The sequence below is a fragment of the Oncorhynchus mykiss genome, chromosome 27 (genome assembly GCF_057628025.1).
Source record: "Oncorhynchus mykiss isolate SJ-2025 chromosome 27, ASM5762802v1, whole genome shotgun sequence".
NCBI lineage: Eukaryota > Metazoa > Chordata > Actinopteri > Salmoniformes > Salmonidae > Oncorhynchus > Oncorhynchus mykiss.
In genome coordinates this window covers 3,561,491-3,588,650 of record NC_143048.1, presented here as the reverse complement: position 1 = coordinate 3,588,650, position 27,160 = coordinate 3,561,491, and the positions used below count along the sequence as shown (strand labels likewise).

Genomic DNA, 27,160 nt, shown 5'->3' with positions numbered 1-27,160 from the left:
TTCAGCTCATACAAGGAGAAGACTGATCAGAGATGCAGCCAAGAGGCCCATGATCACTCTGGATGAACTGCAGAGATCTACAGCTGAGGTGGGAGACTCTGTCCATAGGACAACAATCAGTCGTATATTGCACAAATCTGGCCTTTCTGGAAGAGTGGCAAGAAGAAAGCCATTTCTTAAAGATATCCATAAAAAATGTTGTTTAAAGTTTGCCACAAGCCATCTAGGAGACACACCAAACATGTGGAAGAAGGTGCTCTAGTCAGATGAAACCAAAATTGAACTTTTTGGCAACAATGCAAAACGTTATGTTTGGCGTAAAAGCAACACAGCTGAACACACCATCCCCACTGTCAAACATGGTGGTGGCAGCATCATGGTTTGGGCCTGCTTTTCTTCAGCAGGGACAGGGAAGATGGTTAAAATTGATGGGAAGATGGATGGAGCCAAATACAGGACCATTCTGGAAGAAAACCTGATGGAGTCTGCAAAAGACCTGAGACTGGGACGGAGATTTGTCTTCCAACAAGACAATGATCCAAAACATAAAGCAAAATCTACAATGGAATGGTTCAAAAATAAACATATCCAGGTGTTAGAATGGCCAAGTCAAAGTCCAGACCTGAATCCAATCGAGAATCTGTGGAAAGAACTGAAAACTGCTGTTCACAAATGCTCTCCATCCAACCTCACTGAGCTCGAGCTGTTTTGCAAGGAGGAATGGGAAAAAATGTCAGTCTCTCGATGTGCAAAACTGATAGAGACATACCCCAAGCGACTTACAGCTGTAATCGCAGCAAAAGGTGGCGCTACAAAGTATTAACTTAAGGGGGCTGAATAATTTTGCACGCCCAATTTTTCAGTTTTTGATTTGTTAAAAAAGTTTGAAATATCCAATAAATGTCATTCCACTTCATGATTGTGTCCCACTTGTTGTTGATTCTTCACAAAAAAATACAGTTTTATATCCTTATGTTTGAAGCCTGAAATGTGGCAAAAGGTCGCAAAGTTCAAGGGGGCCGAATACTTTCGCAAGGCACTGTACATGATTAGCTCAAATCAGGTAATATTAACTACGGAGAAATTATTTTATAGAATAGCATGTCATATCACTTTATCCGGCATAGCCAAAGACACGACACCATCTTGTGTGTGTGTGCCTTACCTAGTTGCCTGACCATCTTGTGTGTCTTACCTAGTTGCCTGAACATCTTGTGTGTGTGTGTGTGTGTCTTACCTAGTTGCCTGAACATCTTGTGTGTGTGTGTCTTACCCAGTTGCCTGACCATATTGTGTGTGTGTCTTACCTAGTTGCCTGACCATCTTGTGTGTGTGTCTTACCTAGTTGCCTGACCATCTTGTGTGTGTCTTACCCAGTTGCCTGACCATCTTGTGTGTGTGTGTCTTACCCAGTTGCCTGACCATCTTGTGTGTGTGTGTCTTACCCAGTTGCCTGACCATCTTGTGTGTGTGTGTGTCTTACCCAGTTGCCTGACCATCTTGTGTGTGTGTCTTACCCAGTTGCCTGACCATCTTGTGTGTATGTGTCTTACCCAGTTGCCTGGCCATCTTGTGTGTCTGTGCCTTACCTCGTTGCTTGACCATCTTGTGTGTGTGTGTGTGCTCATTCTCACCTCGTTGCCTGACCATCTCTTGTCTCCACTGTCCACGCTGTTGAAGCCAGAGTCCAGTGCGCCGTACGGCCGGTCAGGGTATAGCTCCTCCACACTAAGAGTACAGAAAATAAGATCACCTTAAGAACAGGACGTGGGTCAAAACACAACATCAAATGCTTTCAAACACTTGGGCTGCGCTTTACTTTTATTTTACTTAAGCAGGGAGTCATGCAGAGATCACGGTTTCTTTTGCAGATGAGCCCTGCTCATCTGAACACATCAATGAACAACATTACACTTAACATACCTATATACACAATATATCAACAGGAAACAAAACACTAAAAGCAAAACACAATCATTTGAAACAAAGCAATTTATTGAGTTGCAGTACAAGTGCAAAATCAAGGAAGTCCTTTGACCCAGGTACGGTTTGTGTCACTGAGGAGTGGATATGTCTGTCTGTCAGAGAATGGGGACAGCGATAGTATCTACAGTGCATTTGGAAACTTCTCAGGCCACTTGACTTTGTCCACATTTTATTACGTTACAGCCTCATTCTAAAATGGACTAAATAAAAAAAAAACATTCCTCTGTAATCTACACACAATACCCCATAATGACAATGCAAAACATAAATGTATTTATAAGTATTCAGACCCTTTGCCTGACCATCTTGTGTGTGTGTGTCTTACCCAGTTGCCTGACCATCTTGTGTGTGTGTGTCTTACCCAGTTGCCTGACCATCTTGTGTGTATGTGTCTTACCCAGTTGCCTGACCATCTTGTGTGTGTGACTAAGGTGCATCCTCTTTCCATTGATGATCCTTGAGATATTTCTAAAACTTGATTGGAGTCCACTTGAGGTAAATTCAATTGATTGGACATGATTGGATGATTGGACATGATTTGGAAAGGCACACACCTGTCTTTTTAAGGCCCCATAGTTGCATATCAGAGCAAAAACCAAGCCATAGTGTCAAAGGAATTGTCCATAGAGCTCCGAGACAGGATTGTGTCGAGGCACAGATCTGGGGAAGGGTAATAAAAAATGTCTGCCGCATTGAAGGTCCCCAAGAACACAGTGGCCTCTATCATTCTTAAATGGAAGAAGTTTGGAACCACCAAGACTCCTCTTAGAGATGGCCGCCTGGCCAAACTGAGCAATCGGGGGAGAAGGGAGGTGACCAAGTTCTCGATGATCACTGACAGTTCCAGAACTCCTCTGTGGAGATGGAAGAACCTTCCAGAAAGACAACCATCTCTGCAACACCACCAATCAGGTCTTTATGGCAGGGATATAGACATGATTCCTCCAGATGTGACGCTTGGCATTCAGGCCAAAGATCTCAATCTTGGTTTCATCAGACCCGAGAATCTTGTTTCTCATGGTCTGAGAGTTCTTTTGGTGCCTTTTGGCAAACTCAAGGTGGGCTGTCATGTGCTTTTTACTGATGAGTGGCTTCCATCTCGCCACTCTACCATAAAGGCCTGATTGGCGGTGTGCTGCAGAGATGGTTGTCCTTCTGGAAGGTTCTCCCATCTCCACAGACGAACTCTGGAGCTCTGTCAGAGTGATCATCGGGTTCTTGGTCACCTTCCCGACTGAGGCCCTCTCCCCCGATTGCTCAGTTTAGCCAGGCAGACAGCTCTAGGAAGAGTCAACTGTGGGACCCTAGACAGGTGTGTGCGCCTTTCCAAATCATGTCCAATCAATTGAATTTACAACAGGTGGACTCCAATCAAGTTGTTGAAACATCTCAAGGATGATCTATGGAAACAGGAAGCACCTGAGCTCAATTTCGAATCTCATAACAAAGGGTCTTAATACTTACATAAAAAGTATTTTGTTATTTTTATTTGTAATACATTTGCAAAACATTCTAAACCGTTTCCGCTTTGTCATTATGAGGTATTGTGTGTAGATTGATGAGGCAAAACATTTATTTAATACGCTATAGAATTAGGCTGTAATGTAACAAAAATGGGGGAAAAGGGAAGGGGTCTGAATACTTTCCGAAACAGTCCTCACTGTCAACTGTGTTTATTTTCAGCAAACTTAACATGTGTAAATTTTGTATGAACATAAGATTCATCAACTGAGACTAAAACTGAACAAGTTCCACAAACATGTGACTAACAGAAATGGAATAATGTGTCTCTGAACAAAGGGGGGTCAAAATCAAAAGTAACAGTCAGTATGTGGTGTGGCCACCAGCTGCATTAAGTACTGCAGTGCATCTCCTCCTCATGGACTGCACCAGATTTGCCAGTTCTTGCTGTGAGAATGTTACCATACTCTTCCACCAAGGCAACCTGCAAGTTCCCAGACATTTCTGGGGGGAATGGCCTTAGTCCTCACCCTCTGATCCAACAGGTCCCCGATGTTCTTAATGGGATTGAGATCAGGGCACGTCGCTGGCCATGGCAGAACACTGACATTCTGGTCTTGCAGGAAATCACACACATAATGAGCAGTATGGCTGGTGGCGTTGTCATGCTGGAGGGTCATGTCAGGATGAGCCTGCAGGAAGGGTACCACATGAGGGAAGAGGATGTCTTGCCTGTAACACACAGCTTTGAGATTGCCTGCAATGAAAACAAGCTCAGTCCGATGATGCTGTGATACACCGACCCAGACGGACCCTCTACCTCCAAATCGATCCCGCTCTAGAGCACATGCCTCGGTGTAACGCAAATCCGACCATCACCCCTGGTGAGACAAAACCACGACTCGTCAGTGAAGAGCACTTTTTGCCTGTCTGGTCCAGCGACGGTGTGTTTGTGCCCATAGGCGATGTTGTTGCCAGTGATGTCTGGTGAGGATCTGCCTTACAACAGGCCTACAAGCCCTCAGTCCAGCCCCTCTCAGCCTATAGGGGACAGTCTGATGGAAGGATTGTGCATTCCTGGTGTAACTCGGGCAGTTGTTGTTGCCATCCTGTACCTGTCCCGCAGGTGTGATGTTCGGATGTACCGATCCTGTGCAGGTGTTGTCACACGTGGTCTGCCACTGCGAGGACTATCAGCTGTCTGTCCTGTCTCCCTGTAGAACTGTCTTAGGCGTCTCACAGTACGGACATTGCAATTTATTGCCCTGGCCTCATCTGCAGTCCTCATGCCTCCTTGCAACATGCCTAAGGCACATTCACGCAGATGAGCAGGTACCCTGGGCATCTTTCTTAGTGTTTTTCAGAGTCAGTAGAAAGGCCTCTTTAGTGTCCTACGTTTTCATAACTGTGACCTTAATTACCAACCGTGTGTAAGCTGTTGGTGTCTTAACGACCGTTCCACAGGTGCATGTTCATTAATTGTCTATGGTTCATTAAACAAGCATGTTTAAACCCTTTACAAGGAATATCTGTGAAATTATTTGGATTTTTACTTATTATCTTTGAAGACAGGGTCCTGAAAAAGGGAGGTTTGTTTTTTTGCTGAGTTTATTATGTGACTGAAGGGAAAGGTGTGTGTGTAAAACTACTAGAGTGACAATGCAGGTCTGGATAAATAAACTTGTGAGTTGCTTGGTTAGCTTATGTAAAGGAAATGTTACTTTGTGCATCTTGTCTTTGGTGTCATAAACATTACTTGGTTCCTGCCTGTGCCTGGTAAAGATATGAGGGGCTGTCATGACCTCCTCCTTTAAACTATTTGGCAGAACGCCCAGAACATGTTCTTTAAGTTAAGATAGGAGACGGTGCCAGAAATGCCGGAACTAACTCTATGAAATATGCCTATATAAGGGAACTAAACGGGACTGGCCTGTTAGTGCTCCTGACAGACGTTCACTATAGTGCATCAAGTTCGTTGGAACCTCTCCAGCGCGCGGATAATAAGCAATGATTAATTTAAGTTTGACTTTGAGTGTCCCTGTGTAAGAATGTCCACAACACCCACCTGTCGCAGAACTTTTTGAATTGGAAAATTATTTGCAAGGACATGTAGAGTTTTCTTATTGGACAAATTCAGGTTGGTCCCTCCCTGTTTTGACCTGCTTGGTTTCTAGTAAATACACCCCTGGGATCCAGTGAGCATGATTCATTTTGTATTTCTGAGTGTTTGCAAGGTTGTTGTTATGGTACCTCCCATTCTCAACTCCCTCTTTCAGCTGTGCTCCCCTCAAACTCTACCCACCTTTCCACCTTCTCTTTTTAACACTCCCTCACTTCCCCATTGATCTCAATTTCTATCTCTCCTCCCCAAACAGTTTCTAGTAAAGTACCTTTTAACATCTACAGAGGGCTCTGAGAAAGCAAGAGCGATTGTAGAGCACAAAATATAAAAATGATGAGGGAGAGATAAAAGTAGAGATACTGACAGAAAAAGACAGGGGCAGGGAGATGTAGAGGAAAGAGTGCCCCCTCTTTCTGCCTCTCTCCAGCTGTTCCTCTGCACACAGCTGCTTCCAGGACTGGCTTCTGCCTTATTATTGGCAGTGGAAGCGTGTGTGTGCAAGTGTGTCTCACCAGGATCCGAAGGGGAGGGGTCTCCTGTCGTAGTCTGGGAGCTCAGGTGGAGTCTTGCTGGCCTCATTGTTCAGATACTTAAATATATGGATCATCCCCTTTATACAAATCTGGGAATGACAGGAAAATAAACACATGATAGACAATAGAAGGAACAGTTTCACTAGGTTATATTAACACGTGTGGTGCAGGTCAACTGTTTTGTCAAGCTGAGTGTGTATCCTAGTCACTGACTAGGAGCAAAAGGTGTGTTTGTATAGTCAGACTGTGTCCGTGTGTTACCTGTGCAGGTGGATTCTGTAGTGGGTTGTTGTCCAGCACGATGCTCTGTAGGTGGCGCAGGTTGCGGTAACACACAGGGATGGATATCACCTTGTTACAAGAGAAGTCCAGACGCACCAGGGGCAACTCAGACAGCTCTGTATGGACATAGGACACACAGGTTAACTTTAATCCCCTGGTGTCTCCAAAGAGTCCATGTCTCCAATGCTTCCATTCTTGATACACACGGGAGACTGTTGAGCATAAAAAACCCAGCAGCGCTGCAGTTCTTGACTCTCAAACCTGGAACCTTCTACTATACTCAGTTCAAAGGCACTTAAATATTTTGTCTTGCCCGTTCACCCTCTGAATGGTTCATATACACAATCCATGTCTCAATTGTCTCAAGGCTTAAAAATCCTTAAATCTGTCTTCTCCCCTTCATCTACACTGAGGGGCGGCAGGGTAGCCTAGTGGTTAGAGCGTTGGACTAGTAACCGGAACTGTCGCAAGTTCAAACCCCCGAGCTGACAAGGTACAAATCTGTCGTTTTGCCCCCGAACAGGCAGTTAACCCACTGTTCCTAGGCCATCATTGACAATAAGAATTTGTTCTTAACTGACTTGCCTAGTAAAATAAAAAAATTAAAATGAAGTGAGTTTATCAAGTGACATCAATAAGGGATCAGATTTCACCAGGTGTCATATTTCATAAAAAGAGCAGGGGCTCTTAATGGTTTGTATACTCAGTGTTAATGGATATGCGCCCAAAAAAGGGGCGTGTGTTGTCAAGCTAACATGCCAGATTATTTTTTTTATTTCAAAATATACTTTTGTGTGTGTGTGTGTTATTTTCAATGACGGCCTAGGAACAGTGGGTTAACTGCCTCTTTCAGGGGCAGTTAACATGTCCGCCCAAACAAAGGATCAGAGAATGAATCTAGTGCTACAGCTAGCTAGCACTGCAGTTTTATTTATTTTCCCTTTATTTAACTAGAACAAATTCTTATTTTCAATGACGGCCTAGGAACAGTGGGTTAACTGCCTCTTTCAGGGGCAGAACAACAGATTTTTACCTGGTCAGCTTTTTTTTTTTTACCTTGTTAAAAGTCCAACGCTCTAACCACTAGGCTACCTGCCGCCCCACCCCACTCAAAAGAGAGAAAGACAATCGTTGAACAGTTTTGAACTAATTAATTTCTTCCAAAATTAAGAAGCAGCAAGAGAGAAATAGAGATTGAAAGTGAGAAAAAAAAAAACAGCTAACTAGTTCGGCCTACTGAAACACCCTGCTCAAACAGAGAGATGCCATGTTAGGTAGTTGGATATGAATATCCAACACAACACTGGAACTCTTCCAAGTCAAGGTAAGCTTTTGGTTTTACTAATTTATTGCCACCGGGGCCTGCCAGTGTAACTGTTTACTGACTGTACACTGTCACAGCATGATTGTATGGGTTGACTAACACTTTAGTGCTATTAGCTATGTTGACTAAGACATTACTTTAGCTAATATGGTTACAACGATGTAGGCTGTGTGCTGAAGTTATGATATGGTTTGGCTTGGAAAGTTTCTCTCTCGCCTGGTCACATACAGCTGATTTGTTGTGCATTGAAGTCCTCAAGCGAAGAAGAATACAACGTGGCTGTTATGAGAGTGAACTCTATTCATTCCACCGATACTGTTGAAAAACGTTTCTTAAACAGAACGGGGATAAACATACCTGAATTTCTCCAATAGAACCTTGTTTGCAACTGTTGGACTAATGATTACACCCTATATCAGCTAGATGCTGGCAAAAGTGTGCAAAGCGGTATTCAAAGTCACCTCAAATTCTCTCTCAGCCTGTGTGCACCTACGTTGTACTGGGTGAATGGAATATGAATGGGAGTCATCCAACATGCTGTCATAGAAATAAGGCCATGCTCATAAAAAGAAATCATCCCCTTAAACAGCACTGCGCGCCACTGGTGTGTGTGTGTGTTGAGCAGTGCAGACACTGCGTCAGGCCAGGTGGTTGAGTGTGTGTTGACCTGGGGGCAAGCGGGCCAGGTGGTTGCGGCGGATGTTAAGGTCTCGCAGCGAGTCCAGTCGACCAACCTGAGGAGGGAGTGTCTGGATCTCATTACAACTCACGTCCTGGAGAGAGGGATGAGAGAGAGAGGAGAGGAAAGGATGACCTGGTTAAACAGTAATCAAACCACAACACAAAGACTACCAATAAGGGGGTAAAAACAGGCAAATCAACATGGTGGTTTTGACACTAAAACCCACGGTCAATTAAGCCCTAACTGTGTGTGTGTGTCTGTACTGACCAGTTCTGTGAGCTGTAGTAGTTGGCCCAGCTCTTCGGGAAGGGAGACAAGCTTGTTGTTACAGGCAATCAGGACCTTCAACGGCAGACTGCACACCGGGCTGGGCAGGGTCGACAACTGGTTTCGACTGAAATCCGGATGAAAGAAAAACAGACCAACAGGAGAGAGGGCGGAGAGAAAATGTAAGAGAGGTTTTTGACTAAAGCTTAGTAGATTTATGTCCATTCAAATAGTTGTGACGGATGTTTTTTTAAGTGTACTGGCAAGATTGCAAATGTTGATTATTATTAAACAAAGTTACAATGTTCCAATGATGTTCTTGACATTCTTTTGCTATTGTCTGGGAACACTTCCTACCAAACAGGTTGATGTTACAGACCAAAAATCTTTCAAACCTGTTAATCAGATATGCTGTGATGTTTCTCTATGCCCAAAACAGATCGCTTTAATATTAGTTTAAGAATGAACATGGTTTTGTTTCAAATGACACACTATTCCATATTTAGTGCACTACTTGTATAGTGAATAGGGTGCCTTTGGGATGCTGACCATCTGTTTAAGGCATGACACATCTTCACACAGGTGTGTGTAATATGCATGCATAGGCCGTCTTTCTATGGTTAAGTGTACAAGTGTTATGTCAAATTTGTAAATAGATGTGTCCATCAGAGTTCACTCTGTGTTTATCACCATATGTTCAGGTATGTTAGTGTCAGTGGTGGGAAAAGTACTCAACTGTCATACCTGAGTAAAAGTAATAGAAAATGACTCAATTAAAAGCGAGTCACCTAGTGAAGTATTACTTGACTAAAAGTATCTGGTTGTAAATGTACTTAAGTACAGTGGTGGAGAAAGTACTCTGACATAATTTAAAAAAAGTAAAAGCCATATATCAAATTCTTTATATTAAGCAAACCAGACAGCACAATGTTCTTTACATTTTTATTTATTTATGGACAGAGGGGGCCACAAACACTCAGACTCTGAGCAGGCCAGTCAAGTTCTTCCACACTGATCTTGAAAAAAACATTTCTGTATGGACCCCATTTTGTGCATGTGGGCATTGTCATGCTGAAACAGGAAATGGCCTTCCCCAAACTGTTGCCACCATGTTGGAATCACAGAATCGTCTAGAATGTCATTGTACGCTGTCACATTAAGATTTCCCTTCACTGGAACTAAGGGGCCTAGCCCGAACCATGAAAAACAGCCACAGACCATTATTCCTCCACCAAACGTTACAGTTGGCACTATGCATTGGGGCAGGTAGCGTGATTCATCACTCCAGAGTCCAATGGAGGCAAGCTTTACACCGCTCCAGGCGACACTTGTGCGGCTGCTCAGTCATGGAAAACCATTTGAGGCTCCCGACAAACAGTTCTTGTGCCGACGTTGTTTCCAGAGGCAGTTTGGAACTCGGTAGTGAGTGTTACAACATAGGACAGGCTTCAGCACTCGGTGGTCCTGTTCTGTGAGCTTGTGTGGCATACCACTTTGCGACCGAGCCATTTTTGCTCCTTGACGTACCCACTTCACAATAAAAGCACTTACAGTTGACCGTGGAAACTCTAGCCGGGCAGAAATTTGACAAACTGATTTGTTGTAAAGGTGGCATCCAATGACGGTGCCATGTTATAAGTCACTGAGATTAAATAGCAGAATCCACTCATTTGAAGGGGTGTCCACATACTTTTGTAGTGTATTTCACAGTGGTTTTAGATGGTACAATGACGCTCAACACCAGGGTTCGTTCATCAACTAGGTTTGGCCTCGGGCCAAATGTTTTCTGAGCTAATAGTCGGTACGTCAGAACATAATTAGCATACAATATTAGCACAATTAATAGACCTACACTACATTTTTAACACTTCTGACTAGAACATAAATTCAATGCCAATAATTTCGATCCGATTTCACTCAAAATCACCAATGTCTCTATTCAATTATTATTTTGAATACATTGGTGGGGAAAAACAAGTCAACAATACTTTAACATCAACATTCGTTAAAAGCAATTAGCTTACTAGCAAGAGGACATCTTAATCTCAAACATCAAAAGGTGGAGAATAAAAATTGAAGTTTAAGGGATGAATGGTTTCAATTTTTGCCTAAAATGACATAACCAAATCTAACTGCCTGTAGCTCAGGCCCTGAAGCAAGGATATGCATATTCTTGGTACCATTTGAAACACTGAAATGCGGAATTGTGAAAGGAATGTAGAAGAATATAACAATAGATCTGGTAGAAGAAAATACAAAGATAATTTTTTTTTTTTATTTAAATGCAAATGAACGAACTACATGACATTTAGTGTGAAGTCACCCAGGTACATTTGGGCAAATCGAGAGGAGACATTTTCATTCATATTACATTTTTCTGAAAGAATATCGTCAAATCTGTATACTTGGACTTTGATTGAGCTTTTCCAGTATTAGTAGCCATATTATAAGTTCAACATTTGCAACACCAGTTTTCATAACTTCATAACTTTTGCCCAAAAGGAAAAGGTACGCTGTCGCACAAGGTTAGTAGCTACATTTTACAACAGACACAGGGTTTCCGGATGCTCCCATAAAGCCCAGCTCATTGGCGATCTAGCTAGCGCTGTTTGACCCCGGTTGGTGCTTATTTGACACAGTTTTAGTCATTCAGGTGAAGACTGCCTGCGTCATCGGCGTGCCATGAAGGCGTTGCTTTCTGACCAGATATGGTGTTCTATAGGATATACTACACCACTAATCATACAGTGAAGTCTGGTTACGTTCTAGGATCTCTGAGGAATACACACACGAATGTAATTTGACTGGTTGAAACAACATTTAGGGTTAGATTTTCAGATTCCTTTCTTTGCATATAGAACGGGTGGAAATTCAAAATCTATGGTGCATGCAAAATGGACCTTTTTAGGATATGAAAAATTATTTTATCCAACAAAACAACACTTCATGTTATCTCTGGGACCCTTCAGATGATAAATCAGAGCAAGATTTCAGAATGTAAGTACACATTTCACCTTCAGAGGTGAATTTATCAAACATATCGCGGTGAAAAGTTTTGTTGTTAGGAGCTCTCCTCAAACAATAAAAGCATGGCATTTTTTCGCTCGAATAGCTACTGTAAATTGGACAGCGAAGTTACATTAACAAGAACTTAAGCTTTCAGCCGATATAAGACACTTATACGTACCAACATGTATTGTTTCTCTAAAATCTGCGATCGTGACAAGGCGCTGCATGATTTACAACGGTCCTGTTGACGGAACGCCAATCCATAACTAGCCAGATGAAATTTTAATCTCAACTATCAAAAATTGGAGAATAAAAATAACCCCCAATGCCAAGTCTGTGGGTTATTTGCAACAAAAATGTTGTTTGAAAAGAATTCAATCTCATAAATCATTATGCATCTAAGCATGGTACTTTCAGTGGTCTTCCCACTCCAGAGAGAGGCATGATGTAGAAAAATGTAAGAGTTAACACACAGAAGAAGAATCCTCCTTTGTGACCTGACTCATCAACAGGTCACAAGTGCCTCCATTAAAAGCGTCCTGGGTTCTAACCCAACACAACATGCCCATCACAGACGTGGAGGTGTTTAAAAAGTGCATGGTGACAGCTTTGGTGGAATTGGCTACGGACAAGTCTATGGATAGCATAATTGAGACTGTCAAATAGGTGCCCCTGTCTGCATCAACAGCAGGCCGCCACGTCCATGCACTGGTGGATGATGTGCATAGGATTGTTCTTGAGGGGCTCAATCAGGCTGAGCATTTTTCCCTGGCTATTGATGACAACACTGATGTAGCACAGTTGTGTGTGTATATGTCCGTTAATTCGATTATTTTTCCATTTCTTAAAGAACATTAGATCAGTGCCTTTGTAATTTGGAACAAGACGATAAATGTGTTAGGGTGCCTGTATATGTTGTACATGTAATGATTTAAGTTGTACATTGATGATCTTTTTGGAATCCTGTGACATCGGGTGCTGTAGGGCAGGTAGTTTGCCCCCGGTGATGCGCTGGGCATTCTGCACCACCCTCTGGAGAGCCCCGAGGTTGCGGGTGGTACAGTTTCCGTACCAGGCAGCGATACTGCCCAAAAGGATGCTCTCAATAGTGCATCTGTAAAAGTTTGTGAGGGTTTTAGGTGCCGAGACAAATTTCTTCAGCAACCTCTCAAAATATTCAAAAAAAGACATTTTCACCACAGTCTGTGTGGGTGGACCATTTCAGTTTGTCCGTGATGTGTACGCCGAGGACCTTGAAGCTTTACACCTTCACTGCAATCCCGATGTGGATCGGGGGTGCTCCCTCTGCTGTTTCTTGACGTCCACGATCAGCTCCTATGTTTTGTTGACATTGGGTGAGAGGTTATTTTCCTAGCACCACACTCCCAGGGCCCTCACCTTCTTTCTCCCTGTAGGCTGTCTCGTCATTGTTGGTAATCAGGCCTACTACTGTTGTGTCATCTGAAAACTTGATGATTGAGTTGGATGCGTGCATGGCCACGCAGTCATGGGTGAACAGGGAGTACAGGAGGGGGCTGAGCACCCATTCTTGTGGGGCCCCAGTGTTGAGGATCAGCGAAGTGGAGGTGTTGTTTCCTACCTTCACGACCTGGGGATGGCCCGTCAATTAGTCCAGAAGCCAATTGCACAGGGCGGGGTTGAGACCCAGGGTCTCAAGCTTAATGATGAGCTTTGAGAGTACTATGGTGTTAAATGTTAAGCGAGAGTCAATGAACAGCATTCTTACATTGGTATTCCTCTTGTCCACATGGGATAGGGCAGTGCGATGGCATTGTCTGTGGATCTATCGTCTGTGGGTCTAGAGTGTCAGGTAAGGTAGGGGTGATATGATCCTTGACTAGTCTCTCAAAGCACCTCATGATGACAGAAATGAGTGCTATGAGGCTATTTTAATTTAGTTAATTTAACTTTGCTTTCTTGGGTACAAGAACAAGGGTGGACGTTTTGAAGCATGTGGGGACAGCAGACTGGGATAGGGAGAGATTCCGGACATTTTCAAACACTCCGGCCAACTGGTCTGCGCAAGCTCTGAGGACGTGGCTAGGAATGCCGTCTGGGCCGGCAGTCTTGCAAGGGTTAACACACTTAAATGTCTTACATTGGCCTCGGAGAAGGAAAGCCCACAGTCCTTGATAGGGGGCCGCGTCGGTGGAAGTGTTATCCTTAAAGCGGGTGAAGGTGTTTAGCTTGTCTGGAAGCAAGACATTGGTGTCCGCGATGAGGCTGGGTTTTCCCTTTGTAGTCCGTGACTGTCTGTAGTCCCTGCCACATACGTCTCGTGTCTGAGCCGTTGAATTGTGACTCCAATATGTCTCTACACTGATGTTTTGCATGTTGATTGTCTTACGGAGGGAATAACTACACTGTATTCGGCTATATTCCCAGTCACCTTGCCATGGTTAAATTAGATGGTTCGCACTTTCGTTTTTACGCGAATGCTGACATCTATCCACGGTTTTAATAGTCACAGTGGGTACAACATCTCCTATACACTTCCTGATAAACTCACTCACCGTATCAGTGTATTTGTCAATATTATTATCAGAGGCAACCTGGAACATACCCCAGTCCACGTAATCAAAACAATCTTTAAGCGTGGATTCCGATTGGTCAGATCAGCATTGAATTGTCCTTAGCACAGGTACTTCCTGATTGCTTTTCTGCCTATAGAGTAAAATGGAGTCGTGATCAGATTTGCCAAAGGGAGGGTGGGGAAGGGCCTTGTATGCATCCCGGAAATTGGAGTAGCAGTGGTCGAGTGTTTTCGCAGCTCAAGTACTAGTCATTGTCTTGATAGAACGTCAGTAGTGTTTTTCTCAAATTAGCTTTGTTAAAGTCCACAGCTACAATAAATGCAGCCTCAGGATATGTGGTTTTCAGTTGGCAAAAAGTTCAGTTAAGTACCTTGAGAGCAGTCGTGGTATCGGCTTGAGGGGGAATCTACACGGCTGTGACTATGACCAAAGAGAATTCTCTTGGGGAGGCAATACGGTCGGCATTTGATTGTGAGGTATTCTAGGTCAGGTGAACAAAAGGACTAGAGTTCCTGTATGTTATCACAATCACACAATAAGTAGTTGATCATAAAACATACACCCACGCCCTTCTTCCCAGAAAGATATGTATTCCTCTCTTCACAAAGAACTGAGAGAGCCATGTTTCCATGAAACAGAGTATCGTCAACTTTATTATCCAGACACTTAATAAAATTGAGTAATATACTCGGAAGCGGTGGGCGGTGTGCTCGCCTCCCGAGTCGGACTAGAAGTCGACTACCCCTCCTCCGCCAGCGGTGTTTTGGGTCAGCCTCTGGAATCAGTTCAATTGCCCTGTGGGGTACAAACAAAGGATCAGATTCCGGAAAGTCGTATTCCTGGTCGTAATGCTGGTGAGGTACCGCCGCTCTGATATTCAAAAGTTATTCTCGGCTGTATGTAAAATACAATTTTATGGGCTAATAATGTAAGAAATAAAAAAAGTTGAACTAGAATCATGGCAGCCCTACCTGTCGGCACCATTTTGTCAGATGTGTGGCAATAAGTCCACTCGTCGTGTGGCTAGGATTTTAGAAAGACATTTCCTATCCATGTACAGAAGGGCAATAAGGTCTGTTGGAGGAACAAGACTCTGGGCAATTTCCCCTTTTTGAGAATAAGTGATATGTTACCATCCCTCAGAGTTTGAGGGAGGTAGTCATTTGAAAATGAGTGGTTAAACATATCAAGCAATGGCTCAAGGATCAGGCCTTGGAACTCCTTATAGAACTCACTACAAAACCTGTCTGGTCCTAAAGGCCCTACCATTTGGCAAATTCTCAATTGCAAACATCTTTTCCTTAAGGAAGCATTAAGCATTAAGGAGACCTCTGTTCTTCGGAAATAATAGGGAGTTCAATCTTATAAAATAAGTCCTCAATTAGTTTGGGTGCATCATTGTCTGTTCTGAGGCATAAAAATATGCAAAAAAACAAAAAAACTATTGGATACCACAAAATGTGTGAGAAAAGGGGTAAAAATAGAGTTGAGTGCACACTAGTAAACTATAGGCGGGATTAGGGTTGCACATTTTGGGGAATATTCAGAAGTGTAAAAAACTTTCCATGGGAATTAATGGGAATATATGCAAATTATAACTAATACAATTTTAAAATGTAGATTATTTTTTTCATTTGATATATTTACCATCAACTCTTGTATTGGTCAGCTTTGGTGTGTGTGTGTGTGTGTGTTCCCAAACAAGGCCCAGTTGCGCTCTGAGGGGGCTGATGATGGTGGGATTTGGAGGATGATGCAGATCCACAAAGTCCCTTCCACCTGATGAGATTTTTTTTTTTAACTAGGCAAGTCAGTTAAGAACAAATTCTTACTTTCAAGTGGGTTAACTGCCTTGTTCAGGGGCAGAAAGACAGATTTTTACCTTGTCAGCTTGGGGATTTGATCTTGCAACCTTTTGGTTACAAGTCCAATGCTCTAACCACTAAGCTACCTGCCGCCCCAAATATGTTGGCACGACTGCCATATTGCATCTCCATCCCAAAGCCCTTGCTTGGAAGTGTACCTAACCAGACTGCCAAGAATCTTGCCCTCACCCAGCCTCATCGAGACATGGTAGTCATGACAACCATAGGCCTTGTTGATCTCTGTGCCAGCATACTTGGGGTCCAACATGTACTCTGCGGAGTGTATGGGCTTCAGGCAGAAGTCTTCACACTTTTTGGTGCATTTCAGAACTGCAGTTTCCTCTGCTTGGAGGAACAGTGAATTGGATAGAGCAGTACAGATTTATTATCTTACATCTGCAAGCAGAGTCTGAACATCAGACAGGATGGCATTGTCTCTCTCATTCCATGCAATGGCTACTGCTATAGGTTTCAGGCTGCTTACCAATCTCTCCCAAAATACATCATCCAAGAGGAGCCTCTTGATGGGGCTGTCCATATCGGCAGACTGTGATATGGTAATTTCTTGGAGAGACTCCTTCCCCTCCAGGAGACTGTCAGACATGATGAAAACACCACACAGGTGTTGCTGGGCAGCTTCAATGTGGTGCTCTTATTCTTCTCACTTTGCTTGGTGAGGTAGATTGCTGCTATAACTTGATGACCCTTCACATACCTAACCATTTCCTTGTAGTGTATCCTTTGTTTTCCATGCCATCCATGATGTTCTTGAGGAGCAGATTCAATGCATGAGCAGCACAGCCAATGGGTATGACCTGAGGGTAGTACTCCTCCACTTTAGACCAAGCAGCCTTCACGTTTGCAGCAGCCATTTTTTATTTAACTAGGCAAGTCAGTTAATAAGACCAAATTCTTATTTACAATGACGGCCTACCAAAAAGCAAGAGACATCTGCGGGAACAGGGGCTTTGATTAAAAATACATTTAAAAAAGAACAAATAGGACAAAACACACATGACAAGAGAAACAACTAGAGGTCGACCGATTAATCGGAATGGCCGATTTCAAGTTTTCATAACAATCGGAAATCGGTATTTTTGGGCGCCAATTTTTTTTTATACCTTTATTTAACTAGGCAAGTCAGTTAAGAACACATGATTTCAATGACGGCCTAGGAACGGTGGGTTAACTGCCTGTTCAGGGGCAGAACGACAGATTTGTACCTTGTCAGCTCGGGGGATCCAATCTTGCAACCTTACAGTTAACTAGTCCAACGTAATAACGACCTGGCTCTCTTTCATTGCACTCCACAAGGAGACTGACTGCCTGTTACGCGAATGCAGTAAGCCAAGGTAAGTTGCTAGCTAGCATTAAACTTATCTTATAAAAAAACAATCATAATCACTAGTTAACTACACATGGTCGATGATATTACTCAATATTATCTAGCGGGTCTTGCGTTGCATATAATCTGACTGAGCATACAAGTATCTAAGTATCTGACTGAGCGGTGGTAGGCAGAAGCAGGCGCGTAAACATTAATTCAAACACCACTTTCGTGCGTTTTGCCAGCAGCTCTTCGTTGTGCATCAAGCATTGCGCAGTTTATGACTTCAAGCCTATCAACTCCGGAGATGAGGCTGGTTGGTGTAACCAAAATGAAATGGCTAGCTAGTTAGTGCGCGCTAATAGTGTTTCAAACGTCACTCGCTCTGAGCCTTCTAGTAGTTGCTCTGCATGGGTAACGCTGCGTCAATGGTGGCTGTTGTCGTTGTGTTGCTGGTTCGAGCCCAGGGAGGAGCGAGGAGAGGGACGGAAGCTATACTGTTACACTGGCAATACTAAAGTGCCTATAAAAACATCCAATAGTCAAAGGTTAATGAAATACAAATGGTAAAGAGGGAAATAGTCCTATAATAACTACAACCTAAAACTTCTTACCTGGGAATATTGAAGAATCATGTTAAAAGGAACCACCAGCTTTCATGTGTTCTCATGTTCTGAGCAAGGAACTGAAACGTTAGCTTTCTTACATAGCACATATTGCACTTCGACTTCTCCAACACTTGTTTTTTGCATTATTTAAACCAAATTGAACATGTTTCATTATTTATTTGAGGCTAAATTGATTTTATTGATGTGTTATATTAATTTAAGATAAGTGTACATTCAGTATAGTTGTAATTGTCATTATTACAAATAAAAATACAAATACATTTAAAAAATATATTTTTTATAAATCGGCATCGGCTTTTTTGGTCCTCCAATAATCGGTACCGGTGTTGAAAATTCATAATCGGTCGACCTCTAGAAACACTACATAAAGAGAGACCTAAGACAACATAGCAAGGCAGCAACACAACATGGTAGCAACACAAAACAAGGTACAAACATTATTGGGCACAGACAACAGCAAAGGACAAGGAGAAAGAGACAACAATACATCACGCAAAGCAGCCACAACTGTCAGTAGGTGTCCATGATTGAGTCTATGAATGAAGAGATCTAGCATGGGTAGGATGGTCATCTGAATCAGGGTTAGTTTGGCAGCTGGGGTGAATGACGAGCGATTACGATAGAGGAAACCAGGTCTAGATGTAACTTTAGCCCGCAGCTTTGATATGTGCTGAGAGAAGGACAGTGCACCGTCAAGCCATACTCCGAAAGTACTTGTATGAGGTGATTACCTCAAGCTCTAAACCCTCAGAGGTAGTAATCACACCTGTGTGGATGGGCATTCTTCTCACCAAACCACATGACCTTTGTTTTGGAGGTGTTCAGAACAAGGTTAACTTCATCGGGCTAGGGGGCAGTACTCGGAAGTTTGGATGAATGAGGTGCCCAAAGAATACTGCCTGTTACTCAGGCCCAGAAGCTAGGATATGCATATAATTGGTGGAATTTAATAGAAAACTCTAACGTTTCCAAAACTGTTAAAATAATGTCTGAGTATAACAGAACTGGCGGGCGAAAACCCGAGGACAATCCATTAAGTATTTTTTTCCCCCAGCTCACCACTGATTATAATGGCTGGGAATGGGAATATAAAAGGAAGACCTCCAAGATTTCAGTTCATAGGGCTTCCACTAGATGTCAACAGTCTTTAGAAAGAGCCAGGCTTGTTTTTTGAAAAATTAGCTAGAATTTGTAGTTCTGCTAAGTGGCACCCATTTTGGCTGTAGTGTTTGTTGCGCGTTCCGGTGAGGGTGTGCACTTCGTTATTTATCTCCGGTAATGGTCTCCGGTATTCTCTGTGTTAAATTTGATCTTTTATTTATATATTAGGGTATCTGAGGATTGATTAGGAATGTTGTTTGATATGTTTGGAAGAAGTTGATTGGTAATTTAGGGGATTCATTTGTATGCATTTTGAACGAGGGAAAGCGGTGGATTACTGAGCAAAGTGCACCAATGAAACTTACTTTTTTGGGATATGAAGGACTTTATCGAACAAAAGGACCATTTGTTATGTAACTGAAATCCTTGTGATTGAAACCAGATGAAGATCTTCAAAGCTAAGTGATTTATTTTATTGTTATTTCTGACTTTCGTGACATCTCTGCTTGGTTGGAAAATGTATGTAATGCTTTTGTGTGCGGGGCGCTGTCCTCAGATAATGGCATGGTGTGCTTTCGCCGTAAAGCCTTTTTGAAATCTGACAAAGCGACTGGATTAACAAGAAGTTAAGCTTTTAAATGATGTATGACACTTGTATCTTCATGAATGTTTAATATTACGATTTCTGTAATTTGAATTTGTCGCGCTGCAATTTCACCAGATGTTGTCGAGATGGGAAGCTAGCGTCCCAATGATCTGTAAGAAGTTAAGGGTAGAGAAAGCTTGTTGGACACCAAGAAAGCTTTGTGGTAGAGCATACGACACAAAATCTGTGGAGGGGCCAGCTGAGCACAAGACTATCATCTGCATATAAATGGATGAGAGCGATACCTACTGCCTGAGCTATGTTGTTGATGTAAATTGAGAAGAACGTGGGGCCAAGGATCGAGCCTTGGGGACTCGCTTGGTGACAGGCAGTGGCTGAGAGAGCAGATGTTCTGACATTATACACTGCACTCTTTGAGAAAGGTAGTTAGCAAACAAGGGCAAAGACCGCTCAGAGACACCAATACTCCTTAGCCTAACGTATCAAAAGCTTTGGCCAAGTCCATAAAGATAGCAGCACAACTTCGCTTAGAATCAAGGGCAATGGTGACGTCATTGAAGACCTTCAAGGTTGCAGTGACACATCCATAACCTGAGCAAAAACCAGATTGCATACCAAAGAGAATACTATAGACATCAAGAAAGCCAGTCAGTTGAGTTTTTCCAACACTTTTGATAAATAGGGTAAAATAGAAATAGGCCTATAACAGTTAGGATCAGCTTGATCTCCCCCTTTAATCTTTTGAGTGTAGGGGGCAGTATTTTGATGTTTGGATGAAAAACATACCCAAATGAAACTGCCTATTTCTCAGGCCCAGAAGCTAGAATATGCATATAATTGTCAGATTAGGATAGAAAACACTCAAGTTTCCAAAACTGTCAAAATATTGTCTGTGAGTATAACCTGTTATGGATGATGCGAATTTTCGCAGCTTTTTGTTAAAAATCGCATCAACATTTCAAAGTCCTGCTACTCATGCCAGGAATATAGTATATGCATATGATAAGTATGTGTGGATAGAAAACACTCTGAAGTCTCTAAAACTGGTTAAATCGGGTCTGTGGCTATAACAGAACGTGTTTAGGAGTAAAAATCCCTGGTAAAACTGTTTACCAAAAACAAAAAAAAAATATTTGTCCGCCATTCAATGTATTGTTTAAGGCGACCTAAAAAAGGACCCCCTGTAAACACCTACAGCTTCCACACGATGTCGCCATTGCTGTCATTTTCTGATTTATTTATCCTTGGTTACAACACGAATAAGCCCCTCCTTTCTTGAGGCGCACCACAGTATGTTGTGAAACTGAAAAAATGGACGATGATTTCCAGACTTGCTGCTATCGAATACAGATCGCCCCGTGATCAATTTGATACATCATTAACGTTTATTAATACCTAAAGTTGGTTTAGAAAAGTCGTTTGAAGTGATTTGTAAAAGTTTATAGGCGACTTTTGTCATTTTAAAAAGTGACGTTGCGTCTTGTAAATGGGCTTTTTGCAGCATCAGACTGGCCTTCAGCAAATGACATTTTGGGTATACAATGACGGATTTAAATCGGGAAAAAGACCCAATTGTGATGTTTATGGGACATATAGGAGTGCCAACAAAGAAGCTCGTCCAAGGTAATGAATGTTTTATATTTTATTTCTGCGTTTTGGGTAGCGCCGGCTACCGCAAAATCTGTTGTTTACGTGTCGTGCTGGTATTTTGGGGGGTGCATGCTATCAGATAATAGCTTCTCATGCTTTCGCCGAAAAGCATTTTACAAATCTGACTTGGTGGCTAGATTCACAACGAGTGTAGCTTTAATTCAGTACCTTGCATGTGTATTTTTATGAAAGTTTGATATTTATTGAGTACTATACTCGAGTACTATAGGTGGCGCTCTGAAATTTCCGCTGAGCTGTCCCTGTGCAGGGACCACCTCCGTAACAAGATAACATAACTGATATTGCAGGCGAAAACCTGAGGAAAATCCAACAAGGAAGTGCCTCTTATTTTGAACGCTCCCTGTTCCATTGCATGCCTTCCCTCCATTTAAAGGGATATCAACCAGATTCCTTTCCCTATGGCTTCCACATGGTGTGAACAGTCTTTAGACATAGTTTCAGCCTTTTATTCCTGAAAAATGAGCGAGAACGACACATCGCGTCAGTGGATGGCTGGGAGCCAGCAGAGTTTTGCATGAGCAACAGCTTGGAGCAGACATTTTCTCTCTCTCCTATTGAAAAAGCTATGGTCCGGTTTAAATATTTATTGTAAAAACAACCTGAGGATTGATTATAAAAAACGTATGACACGTTTCTACGAACTTTACGGATACTATTTGGAATTTGTCTGCCCCGTCGTGACCGCTCGAGCCTGTGGATTACTAAACAAATTGTGCCAACCAAATGGAGGTATTTTGGATATAAAAATAATCTTTATGGGACAAAAGGAACATTTATTGTGTAACTGGGAGTCTCGAGAGTGCAAACATCCGAAGATCATCAAAGGTAAGCGATTAATTTGATTGCTTTTCTGACTTTCGTGACCAATTTACTTTGCTGCTAGCTGTTTAATGTTTTGTCTGCTGAGAGAGATGTCCTTACATAAACGCTTGGTTTGCTTTAGCTGTAAAGCTTTTTTGAAATCTGACACGCCAGGTGGATTAACAACAAGCTAAACTGTGTTTTGCTATATTGCACTTGTGATTTCATGAAAATGTAATATTTTTGGTCATTTAATTTGAATTTGGCGCACTGCAATTAAGCGGGTGTTGACGAAAATGATCCCGCTAACGGGATGGGTGCGCCAAGAAGTTAAATAAAGGACAAACCATGGCTGCTTTCCAAGCAATGGGAACCTGCCCAGAGAGGAGAGACAGATTAAAAAGGTTGGAGTTAGGCTTGGCGATCATAGGGGCAAGCAACCTTAACCTGTTAGATCTCTAGGGGCGCTATTTCATTTTTGGATAAAAAACGTTCCCGTTTTAAGCGCGATATTTTGTCACGAAAAGATGCTCGACTATGCATATTCTTGACAGTTTTGGAAAGAAAACACTCTGAAGTTTCAGAATCCGCAAAGATTTTGTCTGTAAGTGCCCCAGAACTCATTCTACAGGCGAAAACAAGATGATGCATCAACCAGGAAATTAGCAGAATTTCTGAAGCTCTGTTTTCCATTGTCTCCTTATATGGCTGTGCTTGCGCAAGGAATGAGCCTACACTTTCTGTCGTTCGCCCAAGGTCTTAGCAGCATTGTGACGTATTTGTAGGCATATCATTGGAAGATTGACCATAAGAGACTACATTTTCCAAGTGCCCGCCTGGTGTCCTGCGTGGAATTCGGTGCGCAATTGCCAGCTGCTTGTACTTTTCCATTTGATATAGGGGAGAAACCATGTGTCCAAGAACGATATATCAATGAAGAGATATGTGAAAAACACCTTGATGATTGATTCTAAACAACGTTTGCCATGTTTTCAGTCGATATTATGGAGTTAATTTGGAAAAAAGTTCGCGTTTTGAGGACTGAATTTTCGGGTTTTTTTGGTAGCCAAATGTGATGTATAAAACGGAGCTATTTCTAATACACAAAGAATCTTTTTGGAAAAACTGAGCATCTGCTATCTAACTGAGAGTATCCTCATTGAAAACATCAGAAGTTCTTCAAAGGTAAATGATTTTATTTGAAGGCTTTTATGTTTTTGTTGAAATGTTGCGTGCTGGATGCTAACGCTAATGCTAACGCTAAATGCTAACGCTAAATGCTAACGCTAGCTACCTACTTTTACACAAATGATTGTTTTCCTATGGTTGAGAAGCATATTTTGAAAATCTGAGATGACAATGTTGTTTACAAAAGGCTAAGCTTGAGAGATGGCATATTTATTTCATTTCATTTGCGATTTTCATGAATAGTTAACGTTGTGTTATGCTAATGAGCTTGCTGATAGATTTACACAATCCTGGATACAGGGGTTTTTTCATAGCTAAACGTGACGCAGAAAACGGAGCGATTTGTCCTAAACAAATAATCTTTCAGGAAAAACTGAACATTTGCTATCTGAGAGTCTCCTCATTGAAAACATCTGAAGTTCTTCAAAGGTAAATTATTTTATTTGAATGCTTTTCTGTTTTTTTGTGTAAATGTTGCCAGCTGAATGCTAATGCTAAATGCTACTTTAGCCATCAATACTGTTACACAAATGCTTGTTTTGCAATGGTTGAGAAGCATATTTAGAAAATCTGAGATGACAGTGTTGTTAACAAAAGGCTAAGCTTGAGAGCTAGCATATTTATTTCATTTCATTTGCGATTTTCATGAATAGTTAACGTTGCGTTATGGTAATGAGCTTGAGTCTGTATTCACGATCCCGGATCCGGGATGGGGAGATCAGAAAGGTTAAAGAAGAAAGGGTCTAAACCAACTGACCCAGCTGTTTTTTGGGGGTCAAGTTTAAGAAGCTCCTCTAGCATCTTTGACTCCGTGACTGCCTGCAGGGCAGGGGAAAAGAGGGAGAAGCATCGGGGATAGTCACATTAAAAGGGGTGGCCGATGAGGAAATGTTGGACGGGCAAGGAGGCATGGCTGAGTCAAATAGGAATCCTGAGTTAATGAAGTAGTGATTAAAGAACTCAGCCATGCGATTCTTGTCAGTAACAACCGCATCATCAACTTTAAGGGACATGCGCAGCTGTGAGGAGGGTTTTATTCTCCAGGTCTTTAACTGTTTTACAGAACTTCTTGTACAACTTCTTGTACAGAGAGAGAACTGCTCCTTAAAGTAACTAACTTTGGCCTTCCGTATAGCCTGAGTGCTCTTATTTCTCATTTGCCTGAATGTGAGCCAGTCAGCCTGAGTATGCGTGTGCCGAGCCTTTTGCCAAATGCAATTTGAGGTGGAGTAGCTCTGCAAGATCACGGTCGAACCAGGGCCTGAACCTGTTTTTAATTCTCATTTTCTTTATGGGGGCGTGTTTGTTAACAATACCACTGAAAATATAAAAAAAGAAGGTCCAAGCATCTTTGACTGAGGGGATCAAGCTGATTCTATACCATTTTACAGAGGCCAGTTCATGAAGGAAGGCTTGCTCATTAAAGTTTTTTAGCAAGCATCTATGACAAATCAGGACAGGTCGTTTCACTGAGCAGCCATTACTAACACAGGCGGTAAAAAAGTGATCACTAAGGTCATTACTGAAGAAACCAGACTAATACCTATCAGGATTATGTCTGTCACCAGTGCAAATACCTTCGGTTGTCCAAGGTATTTGATGACTGACTTCAGCTCATCTGCAATGTAGAGACCGGTGTGTCTGTTGTCCCTTGTGTCTGTGCTCTTGTAGAATACTGGTTGAGGGGTGGAGATGATGTAGTTAATTATTCCTTGCCCACGAAAATTCGATCACCCATCAGAGATGATTGCAATATAGTCTGCTTGCACTATGATTTGCTTGACCTTCACTTGAACTCTGCATCCATTAAATTAGTAGATAAAGCATGTCTGGTTGGAGGGGTGTACACGCTGGACGAAGAACATTCAGAAATCTCTTCCAACACACATTACCTGTGAGGATCAGAGGTGAACCTGCATACACAGCTTGAGCAAGACATTAATCAGCATTTCTCTTACTACGTTCCACCATTGACTCAAAAAAATACTTCTGGAAAACTTCTGATTCCAGGAGGACCATGAGCTGTTGCTATCGGTAAGGTGTCTGATTCATCATTTTCACCTCAAATAGAAGTAGACATACTTTTGTCAGAGGTTGCTTGTTGTGAGCGCTGAGGGAACTTTATGCACTTGGCCAGATGATTCTGCATATTTGTTGCATTCTTCACATATGATTTGGCACAGTATTTGCAAATGTACACAGCTTTTCCTTCTACATTAGCTGCAGCGAAATGTCTCCACACATCAGATAGTGCCCGTGGCATTTTCCTGTAAAGATTAGAAAAACACATATATATATATATATAATACATCATTCCATGTACAGATAAATAGTTGAGCAATTAGAGAATACATTTATCTTACAAAGGAGTTGTTTAAAAATTAAACATGTATGGAAACAGGTGAATTAACAATCCTCAGTTAATAGGCTCAAGCAAGCTAAACCCCAAGTGGTAGCAAAAACTAACTAGCAGAAGTTGTTAACAAGTTAAAAATTATTTAAACACACTTTGCTGTAGGCTACTATTTAACAAAAAATCATGCATGTCATAAAATATATTCACCCCGCCCAGTATTGTAATCAAAACTTACCAGAAAGCATGTAGTCCTTTGCGCAGACAGTGTAGTAGTGTGGGCTCAATAGCATCTCATTAGTGCGCAAGAGCTTGAGAATCAGCTGTACATGTGATGGAAGAGTGCACTGCACATGTGATGAAAGAATGCACTGTGCATGCAGAGGGTTGTAATTCCCTTGAACTGGGGAGTTTAACCAAAATATGCCACAAGATTTAGAATTGCCTTGTGTATCCCACACGCAAAAAAATCACTGTTATAAGCTAACTTTTTTAGCAAAATTCCCAGAATTTCCAGGCTGAACTTCCCATGGGAAATTTACCAGAAGGTTTCAGACCCTTGCAACCCTACAAGGATACATAGCCGATATCGAAGTCTATTGTACTGTTGATGTATTTTATTCATCAAGCTCATTGTACAAATTTCACTCGAGGTGATACTTTTGTATTATTTTGGTGGGCTAACTTCCTTCTTGGGAAATTGCATTTGGGAGTTTTTGCATCTCGGGTCCAAGATTGTATTATTAGTTTTTGTATTTTTTTTTGGGGGGGGGGGGGGGTAACCAAAATAGTTCCTGGTTTGGCATAGCAATTTCTGTATATTGCAACTAAGTAGCTTACACCACTGGTGTGTGTGCACGCCCGTTACCTTATGTTCAGGTAGGTGAGGGCCTGGAGATTGAGAAGACTCTCGGGCAGTGAGCGCAGGCAGTTCTGGTAGAGGTTAAGGTGTTCCAGAGAAACAAACATACACACCTCCACGGGCAGTTCTGGCAGACGGTTACGGGACAGATCTAAACAAGGGGAGAGAGACATATACGTCACGCCACAGTTTATTTCATTTATTCAACCCTTTATTTGAGCAGGTGATTTTGCTGGTTTTGTTTTCACACCTGTAGGTGTCCTAGTGTTAGGGCCGTTCGGTAGACTGAAGTTGGTTAAGAACACATTCTCAACAGCAAGAAAGGCTGTGTTGGGATCTAGCCAGGGTTGTATTCACTCGGTACCAAATAGAAGAAATTGTACTGAAACGAGGAGTGATTACTTGAACTTGGTATGCACTAATGAATAAAACTCAGGACATTTGGGCCCAGCCGAACACATACTCCCGTGGCAAGTGCCATGGGATCTGTAAGGACATCGGTTGTCACTCAACTGATGGACAGCACCCTTTACAG

The 27,160-nt window shown here is 42.2% G+C and overlaps 1 protein-coding gene and 1 long non-coding RNA gene across 12 annotated transcripts in view; one reads left to right on the top strand and one right to left on the bottom strand.

The window, feature by feature from the left end:
- The window catches only part of LOC110507330 (DISP complex protein LRCH3), an 87,980-nt gene that overhangs the window by 45,320 nt on the left and 15,500 nt on the right, over positions 1 to 27,160 (bottom strand). For all 11 annotated transcript variants that reach the window (XM_036965678.2, XM_090224189.1, XM_090224191.1 and 8 more), the window contains exons 2-7: positions 26,632 to 26,776; positions 8,658 to 8,784; positions 8,376 to 8,481; positions 6,364 to 6,500; positions 6,082 to 6,191; positions 1,635 to 1,728 (exon numbers count right to left, since the gene is read on the bottom strand). In XM_036965678.2, the coding sequence (XP_036821573.1) occupies positions 1,635 to 1,728; positions 6,082 to 6,191; positions 6,364 to 6,500; positions 8,376 to 8,481; positions 8,658 to 8,784; positions 26,632 to 26,776 (719 nt within the window). The remainder of the gene's footprint in view (positions 1 to 1,634; positions 1,729 to 6,081; positions 6,192 to 6,363; positions 6,501 to 8,375; positions 8,482 to 8,657; positions 8,785 to 26,631; positions 26,777 to 27,160) is intronic.
- LOC149971195 (uncharacterized) lies at positions 23,331 to 23,837 on the top strand. The gene is made up of 2 exons (XR_016492586.1): positions 23,331 to 23,407; positions 23,778 to 23,837. It is a non-coding gene; the product is annotated as an uncharacterized LOC149971195 (long non-coding RNA).